Consider the following 20,224-nt stretch of genomic DNA (forward strand, 5'->3'; position numbering starts at 1 on the left):
GGTCAGGCACAGTGGCAGTGAGAGGTGATGGCATCCTAAACCACTCTCCACCCACTGCTGTCTGACCATAGCCAGAGTCACTCACTATCTTGGGACAAATGGAAACTGTGGATTTCGGGGGCAGTCTGACCCTCCAAATAGCTCTTCAACATAGCACAGAGTGATGTTCACCAAATTCCTGGCTTGTCTGCTTTGCCTGAAATTGCAAAAGGAGCAGTTCTGCAGGAGACCAAAGCATATGGCTATTTTTGCCATTTCTGGTTTTGGGCAGTGTGTAGGCAAAACCAATGCCATGCATAGCAACATGTACCAAAGAAGCTGTTCAGCATTTCATTTTTAAAAAACAGGAAAACATTATTAAAACTGGTTATGATTTCATTTAAAGACTGAAACCAGAGTAATAATTGTAAGAATATATTCAGGTCTGATTTTTAACATAGACACATTCACGTTAAGTCCATTCTGCTTCACATGCTTCATTACTATCTTCCCTCATCATAAAGCAGCTAGACACATCCAGACAGCTGAACAGGTAACCATTTTAAATTACACTGAATAAGCATTGCTTGAAATAATTTGTTAGGTCTGTAGCTGTTCCCAGTAGTAAGGGAGGAATTCAGCCCCTCTTGTCTTACACGTGACTTTCTCTAACTGAGGTTCCCTATGGGAGTGTGTTCTCCATTTGTCAACATGCAGTTATTTACCCATCCTCTGACACACCTTAAATCAGGCAGATGAAAGCACACCAGGGCAGGAATGGTTTGCTTGTGTGCTTAGCATGCTGGGGCACCATCTTATTGAGGACCTCTGCATGCAGCTATAACATGAGACCATTTCCAGACAGGACACAGGGCTGGGCTGATTATGGTCCTGATTATATCTGCAGCATGTATTTCCTTTGCTCCTTTATACTTTGGTGTTATTCTTGCCTTATTCCCCAGTGCATCAGGCTGACAGCACAGCTGTCTGTGTTCTCTGAGCTCTCCACTGAAACAGAAGCTAATCCTGCTTGGCTTCACTCAAGCATGGAGCCAGGTAGATTACCCAACACAGCAACCCTGCCAATGACTGGACAGGATCTTCAGACTCCTATTTGAGCATACTTCTTAATGTCAAAGGCACATGCAGGCTGCTTTATGCCTTCCCAGCCTCCTCTGCTCTATCCTGCTTCTTCAAGGAAATGTCTGTCTGGAAAATTCATGAAAAGTCAGCAGGAACCCGGATTTGGATAAAGCTGTCTCTCCCCAAACTGTACCAGCCCTGCTGGTATTGCTAATGATTGCCTGCTGGCTCTGCAAGCCATCATACCTGTACTCACAGTGTGCTGTCAACCATAACCACTTCATGGGAAGGCCAACAAACCGCATGGGTGTGAGTATTTTGCTAGATACAATGATGAAAAGTAGAATGGCCAAGCGAAATGAAAGCTAAACAACTTATTTCAAATACTTGCAAATGCCATGTAAAGATCATCATTGGAGCTCTGCTATTATACTTCCCTTTTACTGCCAACAGTTAGTGATTTCTCTGAAGCAGCTGGAGAGCAGCCTTGTTTCATTCTGCTTCCCCATCTCCAAGTCTCTGTCCTTCACCTTGTATCTCTGCTGTATTAGCTTTTTATTGATCATCAAACAGCAAACTCACCAGACACAAAATAACCAATGGCTGGAAATCAACGGTCTTCCATTTCTCCATTTGTTCTTGTATATTCCATTTTCCCTGTATTTGGCAGGAGTGCCTGTTAACAACCCTTCCTCATTCTTCTGGTGCCTGAGAGTTGCCCAGAATTAGGTAGCTTCATAGGGTCGACACTGATTTTCCATCAAGCTGCATTGCCTTCCTGGAAGTTCATTGTACGTACTGGAATGCTGCAGGCAGCACAGGCAGTTCTGTACACAGAGAGGCTTTTCATAGCCAGCACCAGAAACTGCCAAGTGCTGAGGACAAACTATGCTTATCCTCTCTGGTGGGACCATGCCCCCAATAAGCAATGGCCTTGAGGCTGGGGGAGACATGCAGGAACGCAGGTCTCATCTAAGTCCAATGGAGAATACTTGACTACCATACTGGAGAGTCTAGGATGACTCAGAAGGAAAGCACATCTTAGCTTTTCATGCCCTGAGAATTGCCCAGGTGCATAGTTGCCAGGTTTCACACAAAGGTTAGCACAGTTGGGTCAGCAGAGGGTTGTGATCTTGGGATTCATGCTCATTTGGATGTAGCATCAGCCAATATGGGGCAGACATTAAAGAAAAATGCCATTTACTTATCGAGGCTAGGTTGTGGTTCCTTCTCTCACCTTCTCTTTACTGTGCTGGTTGCTGTGTTTGATCACAGCTTCTATGAGAACTACTTTAATTTGTGAAATTACAGATTTTTGTTAAAATGTTGGACCCTAAAGGTAACATCCTCAGAAGTGCCTGAATCAGTCACATTTCTAGAAGGAACTTAGGTACTTAGAGTGTGGGGCTCTGGCCTTCAAAGAAATGTCTGGGGGCCAAAACCAAAAGAGCTGGAAGCCTGGGAAAGAGCTCACTACCTAGAAATGGAGTTTGCAAACTCCACCTGCTACACCAGGAGGAAGCACTGAGCAGAAAATGGGCACTGAAAACTTCATTCCCCCATTCTGATGGACCTGATGGTTGGTGTGCTGGATTTTATAGCCCAGAATTACTTCAGGAGATTGGCACCCTAACAGCTCTTTTGGGTGATGGTGGAAGTAGCAGTAGTTCATAATACTTGTAAGGCTCAGAAAGTGGATTTCCTTGCCTCAAAGCCTGAAGTGACTCATGCACATTTCCACCACCTTCTAGGAGCTTGTTCTAACACCCCAGGGCTAGGTAGACTTCCCATTCTTCCTGCTAGCCCTCGCTTTTTGGCTACCAGGGACACAGGTTTCATAGCATCCAAGAGAGAGCTGAACTGTTGATTCATGCTTAAGAAATTTGGCTGGGGACACAGGAATGGATATTCCTACCACACTTACATTGCTTTGGGAATGTTCACTCCAAGCCACTTGTAAGGAACTGAAGGAAGGGATGCCTCAAACATTCATGGACACAGAAAACCTCAAGGACAAGCTGTGGCCTTTGTGATTAGTCTAAGGAATGTCACCCAAGGAAGCGTGGAGTGTAACAAAGGATGCACCCCCCCACTCCCTTGTGATTGTACTGTCAAACTCCTTAGATAAGCCTCAAAGGGGGGAAACATGGACTGAGTGAAACCAGATGTTCGGGTTAAAGGACTGATAAGAGGTGAGCATTCTTCCCCAGAAGCTGGATGATTGTTTAAGAAGCATGAAGTCAGCAAAAATCTGTGGGAACTGAGGAAAAGATAAAGGGGGGGGGGGGGGGGGGGGGCATGAGCACAACCACCAACTCAATTGGACAAGGGGGTTGGTGCATCCCATTCCCCCTCAATGTATGCACAGAACCCATGCTTCACCTTTTTCCTCCTCTCTCATGGAAATGAGTTCATGGAATACCTGCCTTGCACAATAGAGCCACAAAGTATCTGGCTTACACAATAGAGCCAGTAATTAGCGGTACTTGTGCTTGAGGGGAAACATTTGGTTTCACTCAGTCCAGTTTCCTCCCTTTGAGGCCTATCTAAGGAGTTTGTCAATGCAACTGCAAGGGAGTGGGGGGTGCATCCTTCGATACACTCCTGCTTCCTTGGGTGACATTCCTTAGACTAATCCAAAAGCTACAGCTTGTCCTTGAGGTTTTCTGTGTCCATGAATGTTTGAGGCATTTCTTCCTTCAGTTCCTTACACCTGTGTGGAAAGGACAGAGGTGGCCCATCTTGCACTTACACACCCTGGTAGGCATGCCACTTTCCCAAGACAACTGGGAAAAGGCTCTTTTCTCTCCAAGGGGAATAAAATCTGCAAGAGAAAAAAAATATCATCACACTTCACAAGCCACAGGACAAGCAGAAGCAAAATGAATTCACTATTCAGGTTCCCTAATCAGCAGTCTGTTAAACCCCTATTATTCAGGCATGGCACAAAAATAGTTGCCAACATTTTCTCACACTCTGGAGAACATTTTTAGCCAGGCCCTTTCCTGTCTTACTGGCCCCACACTCGGCTTTTCCCTACACGCTTTGCCTGGCATTGTAGGATGAGATTGGGATAATTAGTTCAACTTTTATGGCTAATTGCTAACTCAACCCAATTGATTTCCCACAAGAAACAAGGAAGGACTTCGAATCAGAAAACTGAATATCAGTTTATATTGAAAGGGCTCAAACAAATGAATTTCTGACAATCATTGATTAAGACTAAACTGTGATGCATAAAAGCTTTGCTTGTGTTTTGCTTCGTTTGTTTCCCAAGGACTCCTTAACTGTTTCCCTAGGCCTCTTTGTTTAAACAAGATTAAAATACTCCCTATGTAAATCACTGATAGCAGACTCAAAGCCTTCAATGGACACTTGGGCAACTCCTAGAATGGGCAAATTAAGATAATGGGGACTCTAACAAAAGGACACAGAGTCCCTATTATAGGGAGGATGATTTTGCTGATTTAGGAAGAAGACACCTGGACTTCACAGCACATGCTCTGGAAAGAAGGTCAACTAGCGAACACTGTGAAGAAGACTACTTACTTCTTCCCTAGACCACCAAAGACCCTCACTCTATTTTTACTACGCATGCTCGGACTATGTAAATGAATTCTGGGAACTCATTATCATAAGACACCCCTTTCCAGGAAATCTAATGAATATGTATGATTTGTGTGTATGTAAACTGATGTCCCTTGCTAATTCTCAGGAGCCCTTATGGTGGAGAATCCCCAGGGCAACCCCAGCGCTGATAATAAAGAATACCTGCTTAACAATAAAAAAACTTTACTGTTGAGTCAATTTCTTTGTTTCAATATGATAACCAATCATACATGGGTTCCTATCCCTACTGGAGGCAGGGACATATTAATACAGCACAAACTGCATACTTGAAGAAGGCTTAGCTTTTGGACCTGAATTCTAGTTATGATCCTGTTGTGAGAAGTTATTAAGAGAAAGAGTCTCCTCTTGCACTGAATACACAAATAAAGCTCAATGTACTGTCCAAGTTTTAAGGTACATTTCAGCAGCGAGTAGAACAATCTCTGAAAATTTAAGCAAACAATATACTATTTAAAAATACACCTGCAAAATGTTTCACTTTTTTTTTTTTAAATAAAGCAAGCAAGCTCCCAAGCATCAATGTGAGATAAAAGAGAAAGACACACAGAGGAAATCACAGGTTGCCAGGAAGAGAAACAGGGAGGCAGCAACATTTTCTGCTGTGGGGTGTGTTAGTCTGTTGAGTTGCTGTCCAGGGAAACAGTAATAACTCAGGCCTGGTGTCAAGCTAGGCTGGACTAACACTACATGGTGGTTTTGCTTTGATGGAGACACTTTTCTATCCCCACTGGGCCCCTCAATGGCAGCCTCAGTAGGAGCAGAAAAAGTAAAAGGATAAATTCCCTTGCCCATCACAAACCACAGTCTTAGAGTCCATGCAGCAACCAGGTGCAGATAGAGGCAAGGTCTCCGCCCTTTCTCTGCCCCAGCTGGTTCTCATCCAGAAGCTCCATGACCATGACCAACACCAGCGTGGTGTTGTCAACAAGCCGCTGTGAGTCAGGGTATGTTAGCTTTAGCCCCTGGTGACCTTGGAGGCAATGGGACACAGCTCATCTGGCCTTTGCAGTGTCCCTGCTTGGGAGATGGAGAGCTCATGTCCTTTGTTATTAATTCTGCTATGCCTTTTGCCGCTATCAGATCTGGGTTTCTGCAGCTGTATGGTGGCCAGCCAGGCTGTTGCCCTAATTTAGCTTTTCCCCTTTGTATCCCATATGCAGAGAAGCAGAGAGAGCTGGCTCGGAAGGGCTCCCTGAAGAGCGGAAACATGGGAAGCCCAGTTAATCAGCAGCCCAAGAAGAACAATGTGATGGCACGAACAAGGTAAAGGACTGGAAAAGCACTCAGCTGTGCTCTAAGCTGCAATCCCTAATGACCTTAGGATGGGCAAGAATGATGTTCATTGGTATTCACCTACTGCCAAACACGCTGCGAGAGTAGTGATGGCCCTTCCCGAAGCTGGCAGGCCCAGACCCTCTGTGGTGTGTTGCATCCTGTCCCCTGGGGAGATGCAGGGACAGCTGGGCTCAGGAATAGTGACAGTGCAGCCTGAAGGAGTCAGAGGCAGCCCATCCTGGTTGAAATCAAGGGTTTGATATGGCTGTCTTGCATGTTCTGGGTAGCCTCACATAACACATAAACCTGCCAGCAGGAGAGTGTACAATGCTGCTTCATGTAACACAAATTGGTTTAGAGCTTAGTTCTGCCTTGGCTGCTTTTATCCCATTAGTTCCCCGGTTCCTTTTTGATGATGACCCCTTCCCCATACTGACTGACTTAACAAAGGCTTGTGAATAATCCATCTCTATATGCTTTGCTATACACCTCTGCACTTTGGTCATACTTTGCTGGAGCTGCTTTGGCACATCTCTGTATGACAGTATCATACAGTGCTACAAACCGCTGTAAAAAAAGATGTTCTTCGCTGAATACTTTCTTTTAGAGTATTTCTATTTTTTCCATGCAAGTAGACCAGTGTATCACTTATCTGCATTCAGGAGGAAGGAACCCCCCTGAGTCCACAGTATTGCACGCTTTGCATGCTACTAGAAAGGTGGCAATTTTTAGTGGAAGACCTCACTTAGAATGACAGCAGAATCTGCATGAATGCTGGGTGTTTATTGAATGAGAAAGTTGCATGGATTACCATATATTAAGTAGAACAGAAGCTTCTCTGTATGCAGCACATCCGACAGATGAGGTTCCTTGTTCACATTAATTCCCAAAACCTACAACAGTAGTCATAAATCATGCCAGGACTTTGTCAAGTTTTATTTGTAAGCCCCTGTGATGTTGTTGGAATACACTGCATTGCTCACTGCTCTGTGTTTGGTTGTTGAGACCATATAAAGGAGCCAGGCCCTTAGTGGCAGCAAGAAATTCAGCAGATGCTCTCAGATGGCTTTTCCATGCTTCTCCTTGTCTTCCAAATGCAAGCTGGAAAAACATGGTTTCTTTTAGCAATAGGCTGCATGCTAGCTTCCCAAGAGGAATGGTAGCAGATTTGCTGCTTGAGAAATTTAGAAACACTGAAATTAGTGGAGGAAGATGGTAAGGGAGAGAAAATGGGATAAGTACAGGTGCCTACCCATAAAATTAGTGACTTCTGCTTGGAGAGGCTGCTGTTTCCGAGCTGCCGATAGAAAGAAGAATGATTTGGGTGGGAAAGGGAAGAGCAGTGACACCCATCAACAAAAGATGCACAGATGTAGCCAATGTAGGGGCACAGCCAGGCTTAGAGGTGAAAGGATCTGAACCCATAACACGCTCAGTCTCCCTAAGAGCAAATAAAATGTGAACAAGGTTGGCATAGTCACTATGAGCACAGACAGAGCCTACAACACCATCCGCACCACTTCTGCACAGCCAGATATTGTAGCCCACTCTGAGGATAACCTAAACTCAGATTTTGTCATAACATATTTCATGTTAAGTGAGCAAAAACACCAAGACAAGAAGCTCATACTAGGACACCTGCAGATGAAAGCAGCTATGACTGCAATCTGGTTTTGTTCCAAGGACAGTGGGAAGTGAAAATAAGGACAATCAGGATGCAAGGGAAAGATTTAGATCAGGGTAATCTTGCGTTTCAATGAACACAATAAGAAAATACAACTAGTCATGAATCTATACATCTGCTTTGTGATAACATTTGATATATTTTACTCTTCCTGAGCCTGCAGACCTTTGTATTGCTAAAATTGTAATGGCTTCCTGAAATTATCTGAGCAGAAGCAGAAGAACATTGCAGATGGTTAGAGTGCAGTTGGAGCATCAATGAGATGGATTATCATCTTTAGATTTATATTTTCTAAACTCTTAGTGAAGCATCATTGTGTGTTGTTAAAGACCAGTTCTTCATTTGGGAGAAAACCTGAGTTAACCCATTGAACGAGGAGATTTTCATCACTCTTACTGTTCCCACCTGCTGAATGTAGAATCTTCTTCCATTTTCTTGGTTTGGTTGATCTTATTTTAAATATAAACCAAAGTCTTTCTGCAGTTTTGTGGATGAAAGAACTCTGTTGTGAACTGGATACCATTGAATTAATGTATTTTCCTTATCCTAGAAGCTCTGAAGCCTATATTCCATTACACAAACTCTCTCAGGCAATTAAAGGTGCAAAGTCATCATCAACCTTTGTAATACTTCTGATGAAGTGAAAGTCATTATAAAATAATGGGATTTAAAAATTGCTAGTCTGACTGGGCTCTTACGCTGCACCCACCAGCTCATATTTCTCATATTACTAAATTTAGGAGTGAGACCTCAAAAGTGCTGTGTTGTGGGGGCTGGGTAGGGACTCATGCAGAAAGACCAAATCCCTGATTTTCAATAGTAGGAGCACTGAGCCTCTGCCTTCCCCTAGCCTCCTTCTCCCATTTACTTATTGCTAGTGTCATGTACTCATTGCTAGGGAAAAAAAAGCAACACAAGAATGAGCAATCTGATATGACAAGCAGGGCTAGCTGAACAAGTTCACCAGAATGAAGTGTGGAGTGTCCCAACTGTTTTTTCTTCCAGGGAGGAGTGTGTTCCCAAGGCATGTCCAGCATTCATCCCTGTGAAACTGCTCTGAACTACCCAGAGACACAGCCCACTTCCTCTGAATTGCACCCACTTAAATGTCTTCACCAATAAGGGAGGACTTGCAAGGAAGTGAAACGGGGAAAGCTTAACTATCATATGGCTTTGCTCTAGATTATGTGTGGTACTGAGCTTTACTGTGTGGTTAATGGACAACATTTAATTATTTCAGGCTCGTCGTTCCCAATAAGGGCTATTCATCATTAGATCAGAGTCCAGATGAAAAGCCACTGGTAGCCCTGGATACAGACAGGTATGCAAAGTGTTAATAAGATGATATATATTACAGTGCAAGCAAGTTTTCATGCCAGAGTGCAGCACTGAAGCTAATTCGTGCTTAAACTACTCTTGCAGGCCATTCACACTCTTCCTTGCTGTGCCCTTCGGCATATGCCGTAATGAGTCTGTGTGTGTAAACAAGTAGGAAGAGACGTGAGTAAAGAGCACTTTGATGGAAAGGTCTGAGGGTCACAGATGAAAGTTGCTCTCCAGACTCCCTTGATGTAACTTCTCTGTGCCTAAAGTGCAGCTTCACAGCACGAGAAAGATAAGGCTAACCAGGGAATACAGGTGTCTCTAACTGTTGTTTCCTTCTTTACTGTATCTTGTCCTTCCCTGCAGTGATGATGACTTTGATGTGTCCAGATATTCCTCCTCAGGATACTCATCAGCTGAGGTGAGTTATACTCTTTCCTGCCATCCTTGCCATGAATGCTAATAGTAGAGCAGTCAAAAATTACTTAGACTGGCCCTGTGCTGCCAGCAACAGCTCCACAAGGAATTTACCAGTGGTTTAGATTCTGTGAGCCTGGAAGGGGCCATGGCAGAAACTGTGTCATGTTTCTTTCTTCCGCAGTGATCCAGTTTGCTCCATCCCCACACTTCCATGGCACAGACACAGATCTGCCCATCGGCTGTTTTCACAGCTACCTTTGGCTTCAGTCAAGCTTTTCCCAGTTCTGCTCAGTCCTGCAGTGTTGGCCCACATGGTGCAAAAGCATCAACTTGTCTGTCACGGCAGCTCAGCAACCATCTTGCTGAGCAACCAACTTGCCAAGGACATAAATAAAGGATCTGAGGATGTGCTGTGATTTCCAGTTCTTGTGGGGTCAGGATCACCCAGTGTGTTTACTTGGAGCACCAGAAATTCCAGGGAGGACTTGCAGATATGAACTCTTTCACTTTCAAAGAGAAAAGGCAGGGAAGATCAGGCTTGTTAATCCCTCTGCATTGTTTCTGAATATATTCCCAAACTCTCTTGTGAATTAGTTGTTCAGACTCTGGCTACTGCTTTTGCGGGTTCTGATTTTACATCCAGGGTGCTGAGCAGCCATTCTGCACACAAGCCATTGGGAACTCTTCCCCCTTGTATCCCTTCCTTGGGCAAAATACCTCTGAAATGCAGAGAAATAGCCAAGAGCAGGGACTAGATCAAATGATCTGGGCCATCTCTGGGCCCTGATCACCCAGATCTGGCTAGACAGCACATGAATCCAAGATTACAAAAAGCCAATAGGCTTTACCAGCTTTCAACTGCTATAGTGCCCCAGACTGAGAGGAGGGACTGCCCAGCTGCCAGTCAGTTTATTATCATTATTATTACATTACTTTAAATGAGGACTTGTCTTCATGGAAAGATTATTCCAGAATAAAATAGTGTATCAACTTGCTACTCTGGAATGTCTCACTCTAGATATTCCTATTCTGGAAGAAGTTAGAACAACAGAAGGCAGCCCTCACCTGTGGTCAAAAACTGGGATTCTTTCATTGATGGGACAGCTGCTAATCATAGGGAAATATATTCCAGAATAAGGAACCTTCTTCCTCTTCCGACTATCAGAAGGAAGAAGTCTCATGTGTTTGACTATTTGTCTCTTTGTCTGTAGCAGATCAACCAAGACTTGAACATCCAGCTGCTAAAGGATGGGTACCGGTTAGATGAGATCCCAGATGACGAGGACCTCGACCTAATCCCCCCTAAATCGGTCAACCCTACCTGCATGTGTTGTCAAGCCACCTCCTCCACTGCCTGTCACATCCAGTAGTGAGGCCGGCAGGCTGTCATCAGTGCTTTCCACTATAACTGTAAAACTTAACAGCCATTGCTTCCTCCTATGGTAGGATGTGCACCTCTTTGTGTTCATGGAGCCAGGAGAAACCAAAAAATTCATTTTATGATTGGTTAATAAGTTATTTTAAACTATGGTTAAACAAAAGAGAAGTTGCTCAAAGTGCCAGGCAGTGCCTGGCAGAACTGACTGGTCTGGAGAGCAACTGCAGGACGGTCCAGAGATACCTCCTTGTTTTGTGTAGGCACTGGAGATGTTTTGTAAGGTGTCTGTTCCAGAATGGGAAGGGTCAGATGGGGCTGAAGTTACTCCTACCCACCGAAACCAATCCATCTACAAGATCAGGGCTGAGTGAGATGTCAGGGGGTTTTACCTGTTGGAGAAGGTCAGTTCTTAATTCATTCACTAAACCTGATTTGTTTGCATAACCAAAATTATACCATAACTGGGGCACAGGAATGGGAATGGAGCAGGGCATCATTTCTTATGGCAAGGCTAGCCAGGACTAGCATGACACAATTCATTCACTTGCAAAGAGGGAAAATAGGTAGCATTTCACTGTGAGTCAGTAGTAGCTAGAGCTGTTGTCTCACATATCTAATGCAATCTGTCCTTAGCACCACCAAGCACATCAGATTCGATCTGCAATCCATCCATGTTCTTCAGGGATTCAGTCCTTGCTTGAGAATACCATACTCCTGAGTTCAGTCCAGTTGCATATACTGACTTCAGCCTATACTTCATTCCTGTGAGACCCATTTGCTTCCAAAAATCTTAAAGTTTGTTCAACTAAGAAAAAATGAGTCCTGCACAAGACTGTGCAGTCTGAAGGTCGGTGCCAGAAAAGCTAGTTGAAGAAAGCACATTTTTACACACCTTGGCTGTTGATACTCTCTTGACACTGTGTCTCTTGGTGCCTGTGGGAGAGATTTGTTAATGCTGAAGGCATCTCTGTGGTGGTGTCAGACTTTAGGGGGGGGGTTCAGCAACAGCAGGATTATGAACAGCTTCAGCTGAAAAAAAAACATGTGAGGAAACTACTGTTTATCCCATCTCTGTCCACTTGTGAACCAGGCTTGTCCATGTCAGGAGCAATTGTGTTTATTTGGTGCTGGAACAGTCGGGAAACTTGGCATTACGTTAGGTGGCTGGACTGAATTGCCAGTTCACCAGCAGATTGTTTTGAATGCAAAATTATTTCTGGAATTAGGAAACATGTCCTCTCCCTGACCAGTCTTACACTGCTGGCTTCAGCATATGCAGGACTCAGGTGATGGATGGGGTGGCATTTCTCTCAGAGATTAAATCTTTTGCCACATGCACAACTGTGTGTTTTCCTGCTCTGCCAGGAGGAAGGACCGCCTGCCTTGAATCAGCACTTGCTTTAGAGCCTGGGGAAAGGAGAAAGTGAGGGAAATTCTGAGCTTCCCATCAGAATTCCCCTGAGTTGCAAGACAGAGCCTGAGCTCCACCCTGAAGGACAGATCCCCCATCTGAAATCTTCATGTATTGAGCTGAGTCTTTAAGAAGTCCTCTTCATAATTAGGAGGACACTTATTTAACATCATGGGTTTTCACTCTGTGCAGTGCAAGGCACGGTGTCATCCACAGCATGAGCAAAAGAGCAGGCACACAGGACTCCTGGGATTTATTATTCACTGGCTGGCTGTGGGCAACCATTAAAGCTGTGTTTGCCCCCCCTCCCTAAACAGGGCACTGCCACCCTGGCTCCAGGACACAGAAAGAGGACTGAGTGGTGCTGTTTACTGAGCATCCCTGCCTCCTCATGCAGAAGTGCTGGTTAACTTGCCAACTCCTCTAGAAAGAGAGCATTTCTCAATTGAATTCCTCTCCCCTTCTCATTGCCTGGTAATGCTGAGGGAATATTTCCAAAATGTTTCTAAAGAAGCACAAAGCATCAGGTCCCTAAGTCTTCACTTCTTCCTTTGTGCACCTGCTTTCCTCTCTAGTGCTAGCTCAGCTGTGAGGTTATCAACTTGTCTGGAGCAGGGGGGAAGAGCTCTAACAACACTGTGTAGGGAAAAAAGATAAAAGGGAAAAAGCATTCCTTAAGGAGTCTTTTTTTTTACATGGAGAATGTAGTCAAAACCTAATAGAAACCCCATGGTCAAACCAAATCCTATAGGACATGGCCAAGTCTCTTTAAATGTTCACTCTTCTAAAGCAGGACTGCAGTTCAACATTGGTACCAAGCAACATCTTCATCACATTTATCCCCCTGGGTCAGTCTCTGTGCCTTCCAGCTGGGCTGCACACACTCAGCCTTTCCCACAGCCCTTGCTCAGGAGCTTGGAGCTCCTGTGTGCCTGCTAGATCAACAAGCCATCTGTTTACATGGGTCAGCTTTGGGAGACCACAGGTCTCCATCATGCTGCTATCATGTTCAAAGACAGAATGAAGCTTGCTGAGACTGTATCTCCCAGGGCTAACACCTCCCCTCTGAAGGACAGACCTTCCCTGATAACCACTGCCCCATGGCACCCCAACCAAGTCCTTTTATTACCCCTATTGCTGTTTTTTGTCTGCCATGTGCCCTGAGGCATTCCCCAGCCCTGAAACCCTGCAACTGCCCTTTGCATTATGTGATGTGCACCTGTTTCCAGCTTCCAGCACAATCCTTTAGGGTCCCTGGGAGGGAGGAAGATGAATTTAAATGTTAACTACACCCAGTGCTTCCTCCAAATACAGACAGAAGCACAAGCCAAGTGTTTTTCACCGCACACAGGAGTAGGTTGCACAAACAGCTGTTTTGGCATGACAGTACAGGACCATAAAATGGCAATTTTTTGGCTTCTCCTCTCTATGCTTTGTGTTCATATATTTTATTAGGGGAATAAAGTAGAAAGGGTGGCGAAGTAGTTACCTGTGTAGGGTCATTATCAGGAAGGCTGAATGGATTAAGGCAATGCACATGTGGCTATCATAGAAAATTGAACACTAACCCTTCTGAACTGCAGTCCCTTAAACAGGTTATGACCATGGGGCATGTTTGTTGGCTTGTTATTGAATATGATGGATGGCCTGGCAGTATGTATTAACTGCAGATTGGGCTGGCTCTCCCTATCTGGTCTCATGTTCAGACCTTTGCTTCAGACAGAAGGTTTTCTTTGTGCCTTCATTGGAGGTTATGCTATGGTGACTTCCCAGGAAGGTGTATAGATACATGGCCGTTCTGGCACTGCTCTCCTTAAACCAGTTTCTACTGCCATGGCCCAGAGAAGGCAAAAGCAAAGAGCATGGACCCTGACTCTGTCACAGCATTATAAAGTCCTAAAATCTGCAGAGCTGCTGGGAACTCTCCTAACTGCAGATTGCTTGCAATAAAGCAAATCGTTTCTTGTTCCAGTCTTTGCACCAAACCAGATGATCTTCTCAGGCCCCATTTTCAGTTCAAAGTCATACAGAATACCAAGGGGAGGAGCACCATGGAGTATGAAAGGCTGCACCGCTGTACATCTAAATTACCATGCAAATAGGATAGCTTCCTTATATTGATGCTGGTGCCTCCACAAAGGAATTTGCATTTGATGCCTCCTAAAGCCAGACTGGCTTTTTGTTAGGATTTTATGTAATTTTAGTCACCAAATTACCTGAATATAAGAAAATCCTTTCCTTTTATCAGATATTAATTTTGTCCTTTAATGTGAGCTGACTTTGGACTCCAGGGTCTCAGAACTCAACTCTATCTCTGCAGTCAGTCTGCAAACTCCTTATTTACAGATGTCTGTGTGAGGGGGAATATCCTCCTCATGTTGAGGAAGGTCTCTAGACAGGATGGGCTAGTCTGCTTTTCTGGTGGTTGTATAATAACCTTTGGCTGAAAGAAAGCTGATGTCCAGGTAACCATCCCAAAGGTTCATTTGATGTCTTATCAGACATATCTTGAAGCCAACCCTTGGAAGAGCCACTGGATCATATCTGACATTGCTGCATGTCTATCCCCAATGTGTGTGCTTGGCCATTGGGTCTGCTATTCTGTTCTGGTTGTCTTGCCTGCAGATGCCTTGCGACTGCAAAAGCAGGCAGCCAAGCCTGCTGCATGGACTTCAAAAGGGACTTCAGGACACTGTGCTCCCCCACAGATGGGATGGACTCAGCTGCTTCTGGTTTGGCTCTCTGGCTCCTTTCTCAAAAGGAGGCACCTTCTCTGCTCAGCTGTGTGCTGGCTGACACATTGGTCTGTGATCCTGAGCAGAATCCTTTCCTCTCCATGTCCTTGGGCTGGCTTGCAAGCTGTACAATGGCATGCAGGAGGCTTGAAAAGTATAGCACCCTGTATGTGACTCAACAGAAACATGAAGATGCTTTTGAAGAAAGGAAGGACCCAGCTGGGCAACAGATGGAATGAGAGGAAAAGGAAAACAAGCAGTAACTAGAAAGGTTGCCAAGTGCTGTCTTGGTCTAGGGCAGATCCCAGTTGTCCAAGTTAATCTATCTCAGTACAGTGCTGATACCAGCAGGGAGCAAAGCTCACTTTCAGATGCACACACCAAAAACTCCGTGTCTCCGAGCTGGCACTGCAGCCAAATACTACTGTGGAGAGGCTGCTGTGGTTTCAGCACAGAAATGAAATCTGGGGTCCCTTGCTGCTGTTGGCACATACTACACGTTTGCTCTAACCTCAGGCAAGTCACATCCCCTCTTGATGTTCATTCCCTTCTGCGGCACAGGGGAGAAAGCTGCCTTCCCAAGATGCTACCACCACCCTGTATGGATGTTGCCAAGTGTGTGGCAGACATCATTGATAGGAAAGCTCTGCAAGCAAGATGAAAAAGCATGCTATAGAAGTTTTATGTGTATTTTCAAAGTACTACAAAGAACAGCAGCACAATTCTGGTTCCCCTCTGTTTACCACCTTCTTATGATGCTTGTATGTGCCAGAAGGCTGCAGGGTGGAGGTTAGTAGAGAGAATAAACAGCATTCAGGGAAGATGTTTGGCAAGGATGTGTTTCCCAGTTATTTGGCAGCTAGCTCTTGCACAACTGGCTTCTCAATCTGCATGTTGCCACAGAGAATGTGTAAGATCTGGTGGCCTAACAGCACCATCCCCTACTAGTGGAGTTAAGGAACTTAGGAGTGCAACTGGGATAGTGAGTGTTGATGGGAGGGAAGAGAGCATTGAAGGGCTCCTTTGGGATATTCCCACAGCAGTTTCGCACTCTTAGTTTTAGCAACCATGTAATGATCTGAGGGTATAAACTGGTACTTTTGCCTGGGCTCTTCCTTTACCATTCTTCCTTAAAGCTCACACAGGGTATGGCCACTCTTACCTAGAATGAAGCAAGCTTTGTCACCTGGCTGCTGCTTGGCTCAGCAAGCACAGGCTGCATGTGCCACTGTAAATATACCCTGGTTTTGACCTCTACCACCCTTCAGAGCTGACTCTTCATATCACCCTCCTATTTCTACTTCTCATGTCTCAAAAGAAACATCTTCATAGATGGGCAGTGCCACGGGGCAAGCTGGGCTAGGTTGAGCCTAAGGGGAAGGCGTAGGAAGGTGTTCATTTTAAGGTGCTTTTCACCTCCAGTAGAACATGGCATCCTTGTCACTTCCTTTCAAGGCTTTCCTGTGTGAGGGATTGCTCCAAACCTTGAACCACATCTCATCAGACAAACCCACCTCTGTTACAGAGCCATGCAAGCCCTGAAGCAGAAGGGCCAGGAACTTAGCATAGAGGAAGAGGTTGTGACGTGGGATTACCTACAGAAGATTAATGCCAGACTAACCAGGCGCAGGTTTCTCACAGGAGCTGACATTCGTATTTTAATTCCCTGTATTGTGCAGCTCAGCTGCTGCATTACTTCCAAAAACTTACAGCTACATCCCCTCCTTTGGCCCCCTTGACATTGGTGGCAATCCCAGGATCACAGCAGCTAAATGCTGCCTGGCTGAGCACTCCTCTGACAGCTTGCTGAGAAGGCAAAGGCCAAGGACTAATTGAGATTACATGGAGCAGAGCACCATGGCCCATGCAACTGTGCAGCAAGCTACATCACAGAGCAGCATGGACACCAGCAGGACAGGTTGCAGCTTTCCCTGGTGCCTATGGAGAGCAGCTCTTCCCATTGCTTCCCAGACCCAGTTGCCAGCAGAAACTGGTGGTGGCTCCGAACCTTTCTCTTTCTGTAAAAAAGTGCTCCAGCAAAAAATGGATTTGCTCCTGGAAGGAGCCCATCTCGCTGGTTGTGCCTGGTCTGTGGAGCCATTCCATAGTAACAAATGGTGATACAGGTGGTAGGATTGCATCAGGGAGTGGAAGGTACAAAAGAAGACTCATTAAAATGTGACTGTCTGAGACGTGTCACTGGAAACCAACACAGTAGGCATCAGGAAAAGAAAAGGCCATTGAAAGGCTGTGCTGACTCCCATTATCTGCTGAGACATTTGCCCTCCCAGATCATCATTTCTCCCCTAGTTGCCCATTCAGCTGCCCCAGATGAGCTCACCGGGAAGAACCACTCTTAACCTGGGCTGCCTTCTCCCTTCTTCATTGGTCCCAAAAGAGCTGCAACTCCCTTTGTTACCCACCTTCCTCGAGCCTGCATGATTTGGGAGACGTGAAGTTTGTTGGGAGATGTAATACAGACCCATGGAGAGAACTGGAAAACTTGGACATGCTCTCTTCACAACAGCCCTTCTGGTTTTTATCACCTTCACCTCTATCCCCAGCTCACTGATTTTTCTGCTCAGTTTTTTGAACTAAAAAGCTGGGATAGAAACTGTGTTCAGCTTGTAGCTGCCTATGTCCTGAGACAAATCCAAGGCAAACGTCAGACCAGTGGGAGATCCAACAACTCTGATGGTGGGTGAGACAGAGAGCAGGCTGGGATTTCTCTTTACCCACCTGAAGGCAGTGGGGCTGAGGGTTAGCTAGGCTAGTGTAACACCTTGGTGTGATCCAGCAAGCCGAACCAGCTGCCTTCACCCTCCTGAGCTCAGTGCTGCGGAAGGTCTGGGACCCAAGTGCCAGGTCCTAGGCCTGCCAGCCCATGTGCAAATAGACTGGAGGTCCACAGCAGAGGCACAGGTGGGAAGTCTGTCGGCTGTGCCCTTGCCTTGCTGGGGCAGGGCGCTGTGAGACATGTTGGTAGGGCTGTAATTGTGCAGGGAGAAAGACTCTTGCAGAGGATGAAGTCTTTGCAGAGGAAAAAATTCAGAAAGGTTTTTTTCTCCCCCTTTTTGCACATTTTTAACCATATTTACTCCTTCCACAGGGGTTATTGAACCTTCAGTTTAATAAAGAAGGAAATGAGCCACCATTAAATAGCTTTCTGAAGGGTTCTGAAAGCAGGCACCACTTGCATGCAGATCTGGTCTGTGCCTAACATGCAACTTCCAGACCTCATTGTACATCCTGTAGTTGAGTCACCATGTGCACTGTGGGGACTGGGATGGGAAAGTCAGCACTGACCATCATGTCAAACAGCCACAGCTTCCCAAACTGAAGAAGAATCAGACCAGGAAGAGGGGAAAGCAGCAGCAACAATAGAAGGATAGCTAGTTGTCACAGGTAAACTTCGGTATCCATGTCCAGTGGCTAGTTCTAGAATCACAAGCCTTGTTATATTGCACACATCCTCTTTCCACTACTCTTTTTCTCAAAGCAGTTATCATCTCCCCTCCCACCCATGCGCTAGTGATAAGTATCAGAGGCAGTTGCACCAAGGTGCCTCTCAACCCAGTTTTGCATCCCCCTCTCCCACCCAAACCCAAGGCAGTCCGGACAGTTGTTGGCCATCACAAGTCTTAATTTTTAGTAACTCTGCTTAGGTTTCTTTCCTTGTGTACCATAGCTTCCTCCCCACGTACTCTAGTAGGGCAGTACAGGAGGCTCCAACCATGTCCCAAGAAGCTCTTTTGCTCCCTGGCAGCACCTTGCAGACATGTACCTTACTGGGAATGTACTGGGTCAGTGCTGGTGAGATCTGGCGCTCCTGATCTTGCATAGGTGGCAGCTGATGGGGATCCACCAGGAGAAGCTGGCAGGAAGTGTCTACTGTCCCTTTTCTTTTTTGAGGGAAAGGGGGATTTTTTTGGCATTATGATTATTGTCCACCTTCCAGCGGCCAAGTTCTGGGCTGCATTAATAACTGGGGTTAATTGGCTGTCCAGGCAGGTATGGAGCTTCACACCAACCTTAATAGCAAACACCATGGCTCTATCCAAAGCCTGGATACAAGCTGGGTTTCTCCTGTGCTAGCAAAGTGCTTTCAGCAGGCTCCAGATAGCCATTTCTGGCAGACAGGGAAATAGCACTATTCAGAGTCCGGATCAAATCTGCACTTCCATTTTGTGTCCTCAGCTTGGAAAAAACTCAACCCAAGCAAATGCTTCCCAGGTCTCCTTTCCCTGTGTGGTGCCTGGCACCCCAGGGGAGGGGATGGTGGGAGACATTTGGGGATCACCAAAAGCGAGATCCTTTTTGGATATATTTAATGTAAATATCTTTCAGGAGGAGACACCTTCTGACCTTTGCGTTAATCTCAGAGCAGGAGATAAATTTCTAGCTGTCCTTGCATATAGTGAAACATAGCTGAAACAGCCAAATGCAAAGTACAGTTAAATATAGGGTTTGACCTAAATAACCTTTTAATTAGGAAGATAAATTTGTTCTAGCTTGACCTTAGTCTGTGTTAAGAACCTGTTAATCATTTGACTTGCAGAGTATATTAATTCTGCACTTAACTTGGCCATTGGTTTTATTATCTGGGTTTGGGAGTTTTTTCATTCTCGAAGCATCAATCTGCATCTTGTGTGTGGGGGTGTTCTTTCTTTTTTTCCTGTTCAGACCATGTAGCACACTGTTGTACTTCTGTTCCCATCTGCGTAGAGTATTGCCTTAAACAGATCAGTTGTGTTGTGGTTTGGTTTGGGTTTTCTTTTTTCTATCATCAGTTTTATGCATTAATTTATTTTAAAAGGGGGGGGGGGGGTTTGAAAAACATGAAACATAATTTTTTTTAACATTTCCATTGCAGTATTTATTGTTACTGGTTGTGTGTAGTGTTACAGAAATAATATTAAAAAGCATACATATGAAAAACAGCCTGCCAGACTTGTCATTGGAATGAACCATGGTGAGAGGGTATGAACAACACCACCTCCTCTGAGCCCCCAGCAATTGCAGATACTGAAATCAGGGGGTGCCAGCCTTCACGCCATGGCCAATACTAACCTGCTTGGGCCCAATAGAAGCAGCTGGTGTGGAGCTGTGCTGTATGGCACAGTTAAACCCACCAGGGCCAGACAGCCCTCAGCCAGCATTTGGGAAGGCTTCTCCTCAAGGCGCATGGGGTGGGACCCAGCCCCTGTATCTGGGCTACGCCTTTCCTCCCAACAGCGACAGAAGCAGGAAGTGCTGCATCTATGCAACATCGATAGATGAAATAACCTTTTCTCCAGCCTTGCAGC

The 20,224-nt window shown here is 45.4% G+C and overlaps 1 protein-coding gene across 3 annotated transcripts in view; it reads left to right on the plus strand.

Annotated features, from left to right (window-relative positions):
- Positions 1–19,796, plus strand: part of LOC141917753 (protein FAM219A-like) — a 193,296-nt gene extending 173,500 nt beyond the window's left edge. For 2 of the 3 annotated variants that reach the window (XM_074811180.1, XM_074811182.1), the window contains exons 3-6: positions 5,853–5,955; positions 8,892–8,972; positions 9,341–9,395; positions 10,606–19,796. In XM_074811180.1, the coding sequence (XP_074667281.1) occupies positions 5,853–5,955; positions 8,892–8,972; positions 9,341–9,395; positions 10,606–10,764 (398 nt within the window). In that variant the 3' untranslated portion in view covers positions 10,765–19,796. The remainder of the gene's footprint in view (positions 1–5,852; positions 5,956–8,891; positions 8,973–9,340; positions 9,396–10,605) is intronic. The other variant, XM_074811181.1, reaches the window with a different exon arrangement.
- Positions 19,797–20,224: the final 428 nt, after the last annotated feature.

The sequence above is a fragment of the Strix aluco genome, chromosome W (assembly GCF_031877795.1).
Source record: "Strix aluco isolate bStrAlu1 chromosome W, bStrAlu1.hap1, whole genome shotgun sequence".
NCBI classification, from domain to species: Eukaryota; Metazoa; Chordata; class Aves; order Strigiformes; family Strigidae; genus Strix; species Strix aluco.